We start from the raw sequence: 17,469 nt of genomic DNA on the forward strand, positions 1-17,469 counted from the left end.
CACCAATGATTTTTTCCAAGAACACACCAGTCAATTATTACAAGAGGATCTGTGCTTTATTTCTCCTCCTACCCAAGAACAACACACAGCACAAAAACAGACACAAATAAGTAGTAGTTCAAAATATTCTCACAGTGATTGAATTTTTAGGCTGAAACATTATGAATGCCTATGTGCAACATTTAGCCTTTTCCACCTCTATTTTCAGGATCCTAAAATTGCCCAGGTGGCTTTGGATTTCATTCCTACCAAGCTGTTCCAATGTGAATTGGACTGGTGAGGTCAGCAGCACCTATGATTAATGCAGGAGCAGGGAGTCTACTAGGCAAAAGACTTAGCTGAACTCCATAGTGAATAAAACCAGACTTACCTTTTCCCCTCAGGCAGATTCCCCATTCCTGTGCTGATATAGCTACTACTGACCTCAACAGTCCAATAATCAAGGACCTGTGAACAAACAAAAAAGGTCACTTGTATGCAAACCTCTGCTGAAGTGCATGCTTTAAGTACACACAGCTTTGGATTTAACCACCATTTCCTCCATGCTAAGCGTGCTCCAGTTCATCCATCACCACACTGCCTTCCTCAGATGTTAGACTCTGACTCTCCACACTCTCCATCAGAGCTCCAACCAACAATCCTAAAAAAATTAACTAACCAAATCAGAGAGCAAGTACTTAGTGGTGGGTCTCTATGATTTTTATCTCCCTAATCTCATAAACAAAACTTCCTAGGTAGGCACCTACAAGCAGAAAAGTAAGTTCAAAATAACAGGCAGAGCAGCTCTTCATACAACTAAGAACAGCAAATAAAGCACACTGACCTGAACCTTAAACATACAAAAAATGCCATAAGAATGGGTATTGCTTTCCTACTATCACCTGCTGAACAAGTAGATTCCAAAGGAATATTAACTCCAACTCTAGTCTTCTGACATTGGGATTCTGGTGTACCATCCTCCACCAGCTTTACAAGAATTTAGGCTCCAACTCTCCCTGTTCCCACCTGCATGCCAGTTAGATGTTCAAACAGGCAGTAAAAATATTCCATCTCCAACACCTCATGTAGACCCTGTGCTTCTGTTATCCTTCTAGATTGCTGAAGTTGCTCCAGCCTTCTTGTCATGGTTTCCATCATGATTTATTTACTTATCTAGCACTTTTCCTATAAAAATCTCTCAAGTACTTTATTAAGTAGATTTATTAGCTTCAATTTGCTTCCAAATTTCTTTTAGGCACCTTTAATATAGTAGCTTTTTTTTTTCCTTTCACAACTCCTGATAATTTTTACAACTGGAATGTTGGCAAATTTTACAGCTGGAATGTGAAACTTATGCTACAACAGCATGAGAAAAAACTGCAACATGCTCAGAAGTTAGTTGTCTTCAGCATCAGGATCATCTAACTCTTCCTTAAAGAATCCTGACTGCCTATTCATTTCTGTGAGCTAGTGATCAAGTAAATCAACAACTCTATTTTTTCCAGGTTAAATACTGCAAGTTCCTCCAAGACTTGAGGTATAAAACCAAATGGGTCATACCGTTTGAATTTTCACAATATTAGTTTAAAACCCCACAATCACAGATAACTACCAAGTATTGTAGTACCATTACAGGCTTTGAACAAGAAACAATGATCATTTAAGGGAGGAAATCAGAGGGATGCAAACAGGAGCTGCCCATTTCCACCAGCTGGTCTGGTCTTGTTTTGGAGACTAAACTGCATCACAAGGCATGAGAACAGGATGGCACCAGGGCTCCTCTTCCATGCCCACTCCTCTGGGCACAGCAGTTCTGCTCTGGTACTGCACTAAGTGAAAAGGAGGAGTACTTCTAGATCTGCTCATCTCTTGCCCTTGGAAATGAGAGAGATGTAAAAGCAAGATCTGATGAACTGCAGAAGACAGCTGAGACAAGGGCATGAATCAAGGCAATTGCTGTAGTTTTCAAATACTAGCAATATTTAACTTTTCTATTAGAATAAATGCAATTGATGGCTTATGAACAATGGCACTGCTCTGACAGCAAAGTATCAGTCCTAAGAACACAAAGTTATTTAAGGACACTAAAGTCACCTTCATGTTTTTATGACTCTCAACTTGAAGGAAAGAAGACAGACAAGAACAAACAACCCAATGCAAAACTTCTCCATCCACCCATTTATTAGGAGTGTGGTCAGTTCAAGATAGTTTTAAAGTTCAAATTATTGGTGCCTTCAAGTAGCCCTAAGTTCAAAGTTCTTATCGGGCGAACCAAGAGTAGGAGTGCTAAAACTACAAAAACATACCCAGAGAACTATCCAGTGTTACTAAGAAAGGGAGATTGGTCAAGTCTTTGTAGGGTTCTTGCACAGAACAAGTATTTAGGAGAAGAAACAGGAGAGAATTTCTTATGAGCAAACAGAAATTAAAAAGCTTCTTCCACTGGTACATGCCAGCAATCAATTCAGTAGATGTTTCTCAGAGCAGTGCTCACCAGAACACATTCCCTATTTACAAGGCCATACACCCCACAGCAGTGGGCAATACAACCTGCGTAACCCTAGGCAGGCTCTGCTCTTGCCAACTTAGAATGCATTCCCCTGTATTTCCAGAAAAAGGTAGCAAAGTAGAAGAGCAGTGCCTAAACACAAACACATACCTAATACTTCCAGGTGCTGGAAAACAATCTTTTTTCCAAAGTGATCATGAAAAGCATAAATACTGTTTTTGCTTCCCTTGCAAGGGAAGCACCAGTGGAGAAAACCACATACATGAGGCTCCTAAACAAATGAAAAGGGAAACAAAAGGGCTGTTACTTCTTGTTTCTGTAGGTTAGCCTGCAGAAACTCCCACTTCTGGGAAAAGGCTTGAAAACTCTTGCCGTAGGGCTCCACAAATGGTGCAGGTTTCTAGAACTATTTAATTTTGTCTAGACTGTGAAAATACGGGTGATGTCAAGGTGACTCTAATTTTAGCTACACATTTTTGTTTACATAGCAGGTTCTCCACCATTTCTGGCATCTCATGGTTCTGTGCGGATATTGACAACCACTTCACTCCAGCCTCAGAGAGTGCAGGACTGAGCATGCAGCTGTATGTGCTTAGCTGGCTGTTCATTGGATTAGAGAGCTCCTCAAAGCCACCACTCAAGATGAGACTTGTGAAACTCAGACCTTCCCAAATACACCATGTTGAAAAGAGATCAGAAAGTTCTAGAACTGAGGCCTCGAGCAATTGCCTCAGGCTGTCAGGGAGAAGAAAGGGAATCCTTACTTATCCCTGAAGACTGGTCAGCCTTGCAGTGTCTGACAGCCCATATGCTAAAAGCATCAGGTATTAGTGGGGCTCTCCACACTGCCTGGGAATTTTTTTTGCCTGGAAGCTGTCTTGTCACTCAGAAGTAGAATATGCTTGCTGCTGTGGAACACTCACAAAGCATGAGCCCCAAGGTCAGTGCCATGTGATCCTGGAAAATATCAGCTCTAATGAGAACCAAGAAATCTTTCAGAGTAGTCACAGTGGACAAACATCCTCCAGAGAGCTGCTCTCTTGCTGATTTACACTGGAAAAATCAGGGAGGGAGATGAAAGAAAAGTTCAGGCAGAGAAGCTGGGTTGACAGCTCCTGAATACACACAACTAAAAAACCCATCTACAGAGGAAGGGAGGGGGAAAATGCCTGAGTGACAACTAAAGGACAAGCCCAAGGTAGAGGCAAAAAGTTGCATTTATGAATAAACATACACCTCTTTTTTTTCTTTTTTTTGTAATTAAATTTATACAACTGCTTCAGCATTTGAGCTCACTAACCCACAACCGCATGAAAGATGGCAGAACTCCAAAGAAAGTCAACCCAGGTGCAATCCCTAGGGTACACATGGAGACTTCAAACAAGAATCTGCAGTTTGAAAGAGGGGGGAAAAAGGAAGTCTGTCCCCAACTGCAGAAGAGGCAGATCCCCTTACTGTTCAGCTGAATAAGAGACCAAACCTAGGGGGAAGTGGGAACACATTGGCCAACCCCATGGCTGAACATGTGTTGTGGCCCATCCACAGCCATCCACATGCGTGGAAGGAGGGGCTCTGGGGTCACAGTGTGGCATTTCATTCATGCCAGCAGCATGTGTGGAAGGGACTTGTGAAGGAAGGAGGGAAAGACTGTCTGAGCTAAGACACCCAAGTTCAGTGACTTATATAACAGCCAAAATAAGAAACCACCTATGAAAAAATCCCCTTCAAAACATGCCTTTGCTTTGAATAAATTCTTTATGAAACTAGTTCTGACAACAAATCAGAGGAAGATCAGAAATGCAAAGAACAGGAATGTGAGCTTTTAAACCTTCATTTCTACAATTATCATGTGCAAAATATATTTTAGAAGAGTTTGCACCCAAGTTGTATCAAAAGACTTTAAGATAGTTTAGCTAATCAGATGGCTCCAGACTTATCCAGAGCCATGTTACACAAGATCTCTACAACAGAATTAACAACTGCTTCTCCTGATACTTGTTCACAGGCATAATCATTGCAAAGAAAAGCCCAAAGGTGGAACTCTGCTCTCCTGATTTTCATCAGTCACTGGTTTCAGGCTTCCAGCAGCTCAGTGCAGACCCAGGCTCTTCACAAGCTTCACAGCAGAAACACTGATTGTACAGGTCAGATGTGAAAGCCCACCAATGAAGACCCATACAACAATTTTACAAACAAAGCTGTCCATCAGGCTCATTATACCTCTGTGGTGCCAGCATGCCACACAGCCACAGCTGCTCACTTAGAGTCCAACCACCAAGTAGAAATCACCAGTTCAGGACTTCTGTAGGACTTGCAACCCAAAAGCTTACCATATTTGAATGTAATAATTCTTGAGATTCCTAAAATACTACTTTAAAATCAATTAATGTATTTTAAAATAGCATATATTCTAAAAAATCCCACTTAAGAACATACATCTGCTATAATTAATCTTGAAGTCTACTGATAATGAGATAAGGAAAAATCTAATTTTTCAGCACCTCCTTTCAGTTATTCAGTTTTTTTCATTGCTTCTCAGGATACAACTGGCAAAGTACAGACTAGTACACTCAGAACAAAAATTAAGTTCTGACAGTGCACAGCACGAGACAGCAGCCAGCACCTTGAATCTGCTGCTTGCAGTGTCCTCAGAATATCCTGCCTTGTGCCCCTGCTGACAGGACTGGGGCAAACTTTAGCCAAACAAGTCACTTAGACTCAAGAGCTCCAGCTGAGTGATTTGCTGTCTCTAACATCACAGTAAGTGGATGCCACTGGTCTCCTGTTCCTGTAGCAAACAAAGCATTTTGAAAATAAGCCCACCTACAGTGCCCACATGAATTTTTCAAGGTAAGGAAATACCTGTGTTTAGCACTGCAAGCTTCCTTCAAGTTGCCTTTTTATCAGGAGTAAGACCATAATTTCAATTTTATGTCACCTATGAAATTGATGCTATTTTTTCCAAAATAAAGATAATCATAATTCAACAGGGATTATGTTTTAATAGAACAGTTTGACCAAGTACAGGAAAAATTATTTTAGAAAAATTCCCATATTTTAAAGACAGAAAACAAATTTGAAGGCTTATGAACTATGGAAATTAATTTCTTTCTTAAGTTAAATAAAAACAATAGCAAAAAGGCCAAAATACCTCCCTTATGACTTTAAAGAGTGTCCAGAAGAATCAAAAACCCAAAAATTCTCTTAGACGTAACTCTGTTAGATATAACCTTATTCTGAAATGGTCGCTAAATATAAGGTAGTAACATTCATGTGCAAATTGCTGATTTTTGTGTGATACCATGAAACACAATAATAAGGGAGTCAGTGCTTGTTGACATGACATCAAACTGAGCATAGCACCATGTATCCCATCCAAGGCACACAAAATTAGAGGATTTCAAAAGATACAGTTTTTCATCTTAAATTAATCATGCTACGCTGAAAGATTTCAGCTCCAGTCAGAAGCCAATGTACCCTTCCAGATGCTTTTGCACAACAATAGATTAAACTCTTAAGATGCAGAGATTCAATCTCTGCACACACAGTAATGTCATGGCCTTAGACCCTGGAAGCTTGGGTGACCATCTGTGGGCACTGACAGCACAAGAGTCAATTGCAACAAGCCAGAAATTTGTCTCTCCATCCCCCACCATCCCTACTGCCAGCTTATACTAACAAACCACTGTCTCCAGAGGTAAAAATAACCCATGAACCTCTGGACTGAAAATTACAAACATCTGTCAGAAGCAGCACAGCATATTTGTGGGTGACTCCAAAATGTGCCAAGGTGTAAGATCCTTTAAAAAAACCTGGTAGACACTCTAAAAACAGACTGAAGCTTCTGAGCTTCCCATATTGGGTTGCCAAGGGAGGATGAGAAGTTTAATCTAGTTTTCCAAGATAAAAATACACTGAATAATACCTGAAAACTCAGTTGTATTTAAAAAAAAAAGCCCAACACACATATCCTCATCTTTCATAGGGCAACATGTCATACCAGTTATTTTCCAGTATTTCCACAGCATATCTAGCAGTCCAGATTATATGGCAGACCTTTATTTAACCACTTCAAATATAATACAGAGTTTGTACTACATGATGCAAGTCCTTTGGATACATTTGGTTATTTTTGTCATTTGGTATTGAGCCTTACTGTCAATAGAAGCCAACCCCACCAGGGGAGCCATGACCATATGCCAGAGCTTTTCACTCCTGCCTAATTCTGTGTACAACCTTGTTTCATCTACTCATAAAATGACCTACATATGAAATTAAAAGACGTTAACAGGGAGTACTACGTATGTCAGATTCAACTATAGCCTTTAAAAAATATATACTACAGACATTTTGAGCACAAATCAAGCCCTGAGCAGTAGGATTACATTGTGAAGATACCTCATACATGAAAGACAGGAGTCAACAAGAAAATAAGGCACCAAACCAGGCAGGTTCCCCATTGCACTGCAGACTCAGTAACACGCACAAACTGTAATCCTAAGTAATTCTGCTTTCATGAGAGCTTGAGTAACGTGTACATTAAGTAATGCCTAAGCCACGCATTCAGCAAGAAAACAAAACCCTGAAAAGCTGATCATAAATTGAGCACCATTTATTCTACATGCCAAACAAGACAGGAGTATCTAATTATCCAGCTAACGATTGTACATCAAGACAGAGATCAGCTCTGGAGAAGCAAGCTTTATGCTGGCACTTCCTGAACCCTGCTCAAACTGCTTTCATTCCACAGGTGGTGTGAAAGGGTTCTTGAAAAAGTAACCTGAACAGCTCATTACCTGAAGCACCATGCCAACACCCACCTAACACCAGCTGTAAGTTTAAAACCTTCAGCATCCCCAGATGACAGAAGAATAAACTCCTCCCACTGCACACAGGTGAGCTGTTGGCAAACCATGGCCAATGGGTTCAGGCAAATTAGGACATTGGACTGATTACAGCCTAAGGAAGGACTTATTTTGCAAACATGGCTGTTTATCATTATCCTTTCTAGTCTCTGCTGCATTTAGTCCCAGTGACCACTCTTCGCCTTCTTTCTCAAGACAGCAAGTTTTCAGTAGAAACAGTCATCTCCAATCATGCCTGGTACTTGCTTTTAGTGCTTCAGTTCTGGCCTGACCTCGGGCTTTGGGACAGACTAAACAGGAGCCAAGCGAAGGACCCAGCTTTCCTGTCAAGCACACAAACTACAGTAGCCAACACAAGACAATAGGAGGAGGCCTTCACCATTATAAGATGCCAAAGGTCCAAACACGCTTGGTATCAATGATTTTTTACCTAGTTAAGATCATACTGAGTGTTACCAAGCACATGCAATCCAATTTCCTAAATGTTTGGATTTTGCCCCCATTTGCTGTAATGAATATCTGTCCAAGTGTTGCATTCTGATATCTGGCTCAGACAAATTTCTAGAGTCCAGGACACCAGAATTGTTTGGAAATGGGCAGGTGGGAGGGAATAATGGCCATAACCTTGTTCTTAAGCCATTTACTGGAACTGTCATAAACTATGTATTTAGAAATTCAGATCTGAAAAGATCGAAGGATAGTCTAAGCTCATGCTGAACATGTTTTCCCTTTTTAAGCATTCTCTATATTTCATATTAATACTGAGGGGAAGAGGGACAGAAAGGGAACATAACTGTTTCCACCATAAAAACCTATTCAACATTTGCAATAAAAGAGGATTTAGACTTGTCCTTGAGAGAAGGTCTTTATTTCCAGAAACACCTCATTCTGTAATGGCTGTAGGAAAAATGAGAGTTTTTTCCATTTCAAAAGAACTCTAAGGAAGATGGTAAAAAATGGACAAGACAGACAAATGAGAAATGTTCCTCATTTCAACATATATCCTGTGGTTTTCATCCTTGAAAGTTTAACTGTATTCCTTTATAAATCACAGTCACGAGAGAAACAGCTATTTTCTCACACAGACAAAATTAACACTGATCCACCCTCCACCAGCAAGGGCAGAAGGACCATCACATCTGCTTTTACAGCACCACAGTACTGATCATAGCACAGTAATTCATTTATTAAATGCAAAAAAACCCACATATATCTGGAGTAGATCTCTTGATGGGCAATTTGCAGAGAGCTACAGGAAAGAAACCTAAGAAATGTATAAATTTATACACAGTTAAGAAGTTTTTACTGGTTTTCAGGGAGGAAAGCATTCGTAACACTACACCACTGCACCCTCGCATTTCAGCAGTTTGTACTATGACCGAAGTGTCACATTACTGAACAGGCTTCTTACACCAACACTAGGAAGTTCTGGCTCACTTTGGGCAGACATAAAATGATAGTCAGAAGTCTCCAAGAGATGAAAGAGAAGAAAAAACTTCCACCGATTTCTAATGCCTTCATGAAATTATCCAAGCTCCCTCTGGTGGGGGATTTAATGTAGAGACTGTCCCAGTTTGCTACATGAGAACAGCTTGGAACCACTACAGATTTTTTCTTTTGTAAAACAAACCATGGTAGGACTGGACTCTGCAATTTCTGGATTTTCTTGTCATGCTTCTGTCATAGCAATCTGAGGTAAAGCTTTGATTCCGACCCTAAGCTACATCACATAAAGAAGAGCAGTCTGTGATCAAAAAAACAAAAACAAAACAAAACAAAAAAAAAACAAACAAAAAAAAATCACATTTTAAAATCATAAACTAGTGTCTTCGTGCTAGAAAATCTTCAGATCCTCAGAACATTTCTCAAGTCTTACTTCAGCTTTCCAGAGTCTCAGCAGAACCACCACCTCTGCCCCTGATGTGGACAGAGGCCAAAGAGAGATCGCTCTCCCCAGGGCACACAGGAGATCTAGGGCTCCTAGTTTTCATTTCTGTGGTTTATATATTGATTGTAGTAAGTCCCAAGTCTCATATCTCTCCAATAATTCGAATATCATTTATTTGCACCACTGTAAGACAATTCCAACATGCCTATTATCTCTCTACAAAACACACACACACAGGAATCAAGCAATCCATCCATCCATTTAATTTCTCTACGCCCCTGAAGTTGTCATTGCAACGAGTTACAGTAAAGGAACATGACAAGCTTTACAAACACAAAGAGATATCACATTTGGTACTTTTAGTATCTTCCACTAAATATACATACTACATATTGACATCAAAATTCCTGTTATCCGTGATATCTCATAGTCAAATTCAGTTTTGCCTCCTGAACTTCGTGACCAATATTATCAACATTCTGCAGCCTGAAGTCCTGATTAAACAAAAAACATGCAGAGAGGTAGCATTTAAAAAAAATTAAAAAGAACCATCCAACTTGGGGTAGGAAAACTGCAACCCGAAGTTGTTGAAGTACAGGAAAACCAGCAGGAGGCTTCATGGATGGGGTCAATTTTATTTCTGAGAGCCTTTATTATGACTCACTAACTTTTTTTCCTTAATAAGGCCACAATTTGCATCAGAGAAAGTGTGCGTATAACAAGCCTGAGGACTCAAAAAATTATCCAGTGGCTAAGAAACAACTTTGCTACACACAGCAAAACAATTTTAGTTCTCAATGTGTCCTTGTGTTTTCAGATAAGAGACACAAGATCATACCTACTATAGTCCAAGGATTCTGATTAACCTCATAGAGCCCATCTTAGATGGCGGGTATAATTCAATTATTGTCAGATAGGATGGCAGATGAAGAGCAACCCAAATTTGAGGGATATTTAGAATACAGTCTGCACAGAAACCAGCCTAACTGGTCAGAGGAAACAGTTCTCATCACTGCAAGTTCTTCGGGACAACCAACAAGTTTTACGAGAACCCACTGCTTGCAACCCATACAGGAAGGCAAATAAAGAGCAGCAATTCACGTTCAGGAAATCCAAACCCTTCCAAAGCAAGCGTTAACTTATTCAGACCAGGGAGATTACTACCTCATATTGTCCCAGAGGCATTCCTTTAGTGCCCAGGTGAAGCTATGCGGGGAACCAGAAGAGAGATACACTTTAGAAAGACAGGCATGATCTCCTCGCCCTGCCTTCCAAGAATCCCCTCAAATGCAAAGTCTGCGGCGTGCGCTGTTGACACTGACAGACCACCCTAAAGATGAAACCGCAGAAAGGATGCGAGACCATTCTCCTCGTACCAAAACCAGACAACTCTCCCAGCAACGGGGCAGGACTACACCACCCGTAACAAAATCGAAGAGGGCAAGCACACACACCGTCCCCTCGCACACCGCGCTGCGATGGCCGCGGGACCCCGCCCCGGACCTCGCTCAGCCAAGCGCTCCCCTCGCCAGCTCCCCAGCCTCGGGCACTCCGCGGCCACTTCGCCTTCTGCTTCACCCCAAGGGGCTCGCAGGGACGGGGGAACTCCCGGCTCGCTTAAACCTGGCCCGGGGGAGCGCTGCCCCCGCCGGCAGGAGCCGGGTCCCCGCGGAGGAGGGAGCCCGGCGGGGCGGTGCGGCACTCACCGATGCCCAGCCCCACCACCACGCGTCCCGCCAGCAGCGTCTCCTTGTCGCGGGCGGCGGCCAGCACGCCGGAGCCCGCCGTGAAGAGGCCGCTGGCCAGCAGGATGCAGGGCCGCCGGCCGCACAGCCCGTTCAGGACGCCGCCGGCCAGGGCGGACAGGGCGGCGGCGCCCACCGTGCCGGAGACGAGCAGCTCCTGCCAGAGCGCGTCCAGGTTGAGCTCCCTCTTGAGGAGGAGCAGCGCTCCCGACACCACGCCGGTGTCGTAGCCGAAGAGGAAGCCCCCCAGGGCGGAGAAGACCGACACCACGTAGACGAAGCCGGGGGTCTCGTCCTGCTGGAACTGGCGCCGCGCCGCCCGCTCCAGCTCTCCGCCCGACGCCGCGCTGTTGAGGCTGGAGCAGGACTCGGCGGCGATGAGGCTCCGCTCGCCCGCCGCCGCGCCCGAGCCGGCGGACCCGTCCGCCTGCCGCCGCCTCTTCTCGCCCATCAGGTTGCTCAGGCTCCGCAGCGTGTACTCCACATTATCGCTGGCCTTGCGGGACATGGGACGGCCGCGGCGGCTCCCGCCCCGACCGGGGGAGGGCAGGGGGCTGAGGCGGGGCGGCTGCCGGGCTACTCAGACTAGGGCGGCGGGGCCGCTGCTGCTACCGACGCTGCCCGTCCTCGGCGCGCCCGCCCCCCTCGGGCCGCGCTCAGCTGGTTCGCATCGTCCCCCCGCCGCCGGGCGGACTTGAGGGGAAGTTGCCGCCGCTCCCAGCGCCCGGGCGGAGCTGGAGGCGGAGGCAGGCGGGGACAGCGGCGAGCGCGGCCCGGCGGGCGCAGGGGGCGGGCCCGGCCACCTCCCCCGCCGTGCGCCCTACGGGGCAGGCGCGGCCCGGAGCGCCTGCGCACGGAGCGCTCCCGCCGCGCTCGCTCGCGGGAGGGCGGTGGGGCTGGAGATGGGCGCTGGGGTTTGGGAGGAAGCGGGGATGGAAGCCAGGAAGGAAGCCCTAGGCGGGTGGGTGCCACGCAAGCCCGGGGGCCGATCCCCGAGCCCGCGGAGCTGTTCCTGTGGAAGGGGCTGCCCGCCCTCCCCCCGCGCGGTTTCCGCGCCGCCTGGGGAGCCCTGTCCGGGTGCCAGGCGCGCGTAAGGATCGCGGTTGATTTAATGACTGGATCGTTTGAAGGGAGACACGCGTTTGTCAGTTCCTGAAGCGCTGCGTGGCATCAGCTATGTGCTGAGCAGGTTTTCGCTGCTGGGATCGCCCGGCTCTCTTCGTCCAAGCTCAGCTGCCGGGGCCATTTCAGATCCTTAGTGTCGATTGATTATCCCGACCTCCCCTCTCCGAGTGTTGAGCAGGAAGGGCCCTGGGACTGTAGAGCTCCAAGAAACCCCTTGGACGGCTGCCTTTGCAGTCGCTGGCTGTCACTAGGGGCTCTGAGCGAGCCTGCCCGCTGCACGGGCAGCTGAAGCAGGCACTGCTCTGCTGCCACTGAGCTGCAACAGGCTGCTCAGGGACGTCTCACTCCCTAGAGACACTGAAAACCCACCTGGACGTGTTCCTGTGTAACCTCCTTTAGGTAGCCCTGTCTTAGCAGGAATGATCTCCAGAGGTCCCTTCCGACCCTAACAATTCTGTGCGTCTGTTACCAAAAAAGGGAATCTTCCAGCAGTTGTTCAGAGAGGGACAGGTTTCTTGCCATATAGGAGCAGAGTTTGGAGCTTGTTCTCGTGTTTGTGCTTTAAGTAGAGCATCGTGTTTTGCTAATAACACCTTTAAACACTCGTTTTGGGGCTTTTTTCACCGGGACGCAGAGCCTGGCAGATCCTGTCAGCAGGGAGAGGTGCCCAGCTCCGTGAGGACCCAGGCGAGGTTTGCTACCAGTGTGCATGGAAGGGCCTTCCAGATGTGTTGGGACAAGATGCAATGCAGACCTTTGGGCAAAAGAATATATCATCACAATATTATAACTTGTTGTATGTACATGTTTGCACATATGTGGATAAAAAAATTCACTTTGTGGCTTAACTGTCTTCCGTAGAGATCCTCATAATAAGGCCAGCCAGCAGCCAGAGAATTTTGGTAATTAGCTGGCTCAGTTACCAGCCCACCCCCTGTGAGCAGTACTAGTCATAGCCATGTGAATTTAAAAATCAGAAGAGGGAGCAAAGTCCAACATAGCCAGCTGCACAGAGCATCTTTGGTGGTTTGCCTCTGTCTCAAAGCAAGTTGTGACATACTAATGCTGGTCCAGATAAGACCAACTAAATAGAATGGCAAGCTGTAGTTATAAAAATGAACTATAATAACAGTATAATAATGTCTATATAGTTAATCCATTTAGAGACAGATGTGGCAGTGGATTTCTAAATGCAGTCAGTCAGTTGCATGTTTGAGCCTGAACTAGATAGTAATTAAATGCATGTTAGCATTCAGTTATTTTTAGTCAAGATTTGAGTAACATTGGCACGGGGCATTCCTTATTTTGGTAAGGACCAAAATAATAGGGGCCACCTCAGTACTAGAGCAAGGAACAGTTCCAGGTTCTAGCATCAGGAATGAAATTATCACAGAATGAGCAGAGTTGGAAGGGACTGACCAGGATCATGAAGCCCAACTCCCAGCCCTGCATAGCACCATCCCCAAGAGTCACACCATTTGCCCAAGAACATTGTCCAAACACTTCTAGAACACTGCCAGGCTGGTGTTGTGACCACTGCCCTGTGGAGTCTGTTCGTGCCTAACCACCCTCTAGGGGAAAAACCTTTTCCTAATATTGAATGTAAACCTCCCCTGACACAGCTCCAGGCCATGCCCTCAGGTGCTGTCTCTGTCACCACAGAGCAGAGATCAGTGCCTGCCCCTCCTCTTCCCCCCATGGGGAAGCTGTGACTGCACTGAGGTCTCCCCTCGGTCTCCTCCAGGCTGAACAGACCCAGTGCCCTCAGCCACTCCTCACACGGCTTCTCCTCAAGGCCCTTCACCATCGTGTTGCCCTCCTTTAGATGCTCTCAAATAGTTACTTTTTATGTTGAAGAGTCCAAACCTGCCCCCAGCACTCGAGGTGAGGCTGCCCCAGTGCAGAGCAGAGGGGAGGGGACAATGCCCTCCCTTGCCCAGCTGGTGATGCTGTGCCTGAATCCCCCAGGACACGCATGGCCCTCCTGGCTGCCAGGGCACCTGACTCACGTTCAACTTGCCACTGACCAGGACCCCCAAGTCCCTTCCTATGGTGCTTGCTTTCCAGCTCCCATTCCCCAGTCTGTCTGTGTTGTAATTATGTCAAGACAGACTGGACTGGCATCACCACCAGTCTTTTATTAGCAACTTTTCACACCTTCTCTCAGGCAACTCCTTCCCTCATAGGCAGTTTCACACAGCACTGACTCCTTTTCTTACAGGCAGCTCTACACAGCTCTGACTCCTCTCCCTCCTCTCTGCATAACTGGCTAAACTTCAATCTGTCCCTTTCTCAGGCACCTTACCCAGTCTGTCCCTCACACAGCATCTTCTTACCTTGTCTGTCCCTTACCCCAGCACAGCCAGCAGACTCTGTCTCTAACTCAAAATACAACTAGTGGCCAACTAACCCGCTCTTTTGTAACATCCAAACTCATTGGGCAGGCACAGATGTTTCCACTCCTCAGTAATCAGTACAGCTGTAATTCATCTGGAGAGGTTGACTTCTGCACTATCCTTACAAACTATCTTCCCACAGACATCCGGGGCTGCCCATTGGAGGCACAGAATCTGGCACTTTCCCTGGCTGAACTGCTGAATGCTTGACATTTTGCCCAGAAAGATACTTTGAGAGACAGTATCAAAAGCTTTACTGAAATCCAAAATAATTACATTAACCACCCTTCCTTGATCAAAATATGTGATTACTAGGAACTGTCTCCTCAGGTCCAGCAGCTCTCCGTGAGCAGACTGGTTTACATTTCTACAGCAGGAAAGAAGCTGTAATCTTCCAGAAGTCTCCAGACATGCCTGACAAGCACAACACTCACTATTTTTTTTTTTATGTAAGCCCCAAATAAAAATGTGGGACACAGTGCATGAAACAGAAAACATTCACACCAAATCCCTAGCCAGCTAGAAGGAGTGCTTTTACAGAATATTGTCAGAACAGCTGGCTGTCACAAAAACAACCTGTCTTTTTAACAGCCACCTCAGATGCTGGAGGCATTCTGTATGTTGCTGTTAATAGATACTCAAGAGAGCTAACAAAGATTTTATTTTTTCTATTGATGGCCCAACACAAGCAGAAACAGACATAATTTCTTATCAGATCATGCTGTCAAGCTTCTCTCTTAAAAGGATGCCCTGAATAAATACAACAAAAAGTTCAGCTGTAAGATGCACTACACTGAAGATTGACTTCATGAGAAAGGCAGAGGATTTGTTTGGTTTGTAGATTTTCTTAATTGTGATCATCTCTCCATAGTACTGCATTTCATGATAAAAGTTGACTTATAAATGATTTCACATTAATTCAAAATGCAGTAGGTATGGTTAGTAATCTAAGACGGCGTCAGATTCAAAGAAGGATTTGTGTGGATTTTAGGCATGATATTATGCTTTCAAGAGACTGAATATTTAATTGAAACGCTGTTTAGATTCACAGCACTTTCTCATTCTCTCCTTTAAGGTGTGTTTGCACAATTGTTTGCCAGGATGTTGTGAACTAAATCAAAGAATTGGTCCAGCTTTCAAAAACTCAAATTTTTTTTGTGTTTCACAGAGTGCAGGAATAATCACTAGATTTTACTGCTTTTATGTTGTTGATACATGGCATACATCAGAAAAATGTCTTCCAGAAAATTACTGAGGACTTTGTACATGTGCCCAGAACTCTGTCAGAACAGACAGGGGAGTAAGTTCCTGTCTTTGCAGACACTCAGATGTGGGTGGATGAGTGCTGAAATCTCCTGGGGACTTCAGACCAGCCAAGATTCACAGAGAGATGCTCTAAGTGTGTTGTGTGATAGTCTGATGGCCAGTAGCCCCACCCAGCAGGTAGGAGGCCAGATTCATGGATTTGCTTCAGCCCAGGACTCAGGACCCAAGAAATCCCTTTCTCACTTCTCAAGAAGATTATATGTTCAATAGAGAAAAGATGGATTCTTAAAGGAAATTGGGTTGATGTGCAGACAAGAATGTAAGAGCTGTGGGTCTAGACAGACAGACAGAAAAGGATGTGATTCTGGGGCAAAAGATCAGCTTTATCAGTTTATAAAACTAGTTGCACACACACACACACAAAAAGGAGTAAGATAAGGAGCAAATCCTCAAATCAAGAATTCTTTCCATCTCAGTTGGTGCTGCAGAGGTAGGCATGAGGTCTTTAGCCTCATGTGAGTTTCAGTAATACAGTGTCCAACCCCATTTGTTTTTAGATTTGTAAACTAATTTCTTGTTTGTTACTGTTATGATGCCTTAAACTCTGATACTGCTTTAACAGTCAATTATTTTGCCACGAGAAATACTACTGTGCTGGGCTGAGGGGAATCACCTAGCTGAAGATGCAAAAAATATCAGCAAATGCAATTTATAACAGCAGCTCATATAATGTCTGAAACCTTGGAAAAACAATGATAGTAATGACAAAACTTTTTCTTACAAGCTAAGTTTCCTTGCAGTCTCAAGGTTCAGAAACCTTTTCAGTACACGGAATTTTATATTATTAGTATGCCATGGTGAGGTACAACGTTTTACGAAAAGTATATCTTCCTGCTGGGGAGACACAAACCCTGGCCCATGATCACACCATTTTATTGAGTTTGCAGATATGTATGAATAATATAAAGTTGAGACTGTAAGGAATTATCTAAAACAGAAAAACAGGATCTGAAAATAGGAGTTTAGAAACTATTCAATATAAGCATTGTATTGACATAAAACTTCCTTTTCTTCCAAAGGTCACCCTACCACAATGTTGTTGGTTCTCTATAGAAAGAAGACACTTTCAGATACTTGTTCATGCTGGCTTGGCTTTCTGCTGAGGAGCAGGGAAGAAGTGGGGGTGAGAGGGGTCATAAGTCTCTGCTCAGGCTGGGGGTGGTTTGTTACAGGCTGCAGCAGTCATGAGGTCATGAGATGCAGCAGAGCCAGGAAGGAGAGCCACAAGATTCTGGGTGAGCAGATTGACTTATTCAGGAAATAGCTTGTGGGAAGCAGCTGTGAAGGGGAAAAGTCCCCAGAAGAGCTAATTGGTTTTTAGAGAGAGCTTACTGAGAGCTCATGCATGAGCTGTACCATTGTGCAGAAGCAAAGAAAGCTTCATCTTACAGCCCATGGGCTAGGCAAGGACCATCCAGGAGAACTACAATACAGACAGGGAATATGCAGGAAGAAGAAACAAAAAGCACTGCTTAAGCACCGAGGACTAAAACCATGGAAGCTAAATCCCAGCTGGAACTAAAATTAGTGAGGATCATAAAGGGTAGTAAGGTAAAAAGAGATAGCATGGGTATATATGGGTCCACAGGTGGATGGGAGAGACAACACAGTGAAGGTTGAAGTAATCAGTAGTTTT

At 44.7% G+C, this 17,469-nt stretch overlaps 1 protein-coding gene across 1 annotated transcript in view; it reads right to left on the bottom strand.

Annotated features, from left to right (window-relative positions):
• SLC2A13 (solute carrier family 2 member 13) overlaps positions 1–11,494 on the bottom strand; it is a 134,767-nt gene extending 123,273 nt beyond the window's left edge. Inside the window, exon 1 of the mRNA XM_062490788.1 lies at positions 10,948–11,494. Coding sequence (XP_062346772.1) covers positions 10,948–11,494 — 547 coding nt within the window. The remainder of the gene's footprint in view (positions 1–10,947) is intronic.
• Between the last annotated feature and the right edge of the window lie 5,975 nt (positions 11,495–17,469).

This window comes from Cinclus cinclus, chromosome 4 (genome assembly GCF_963662255.1).
Source record: "Cinclus cinclus chromosome 4, bCinCin1.1, whole genome shotgun sequence".
Taxonomy (NCBI): Eukaryota; Metazoa; Chordata; class Aves; order Passeriformes; family Cinclidae; genus Cinclus; species Cinclus cinclus.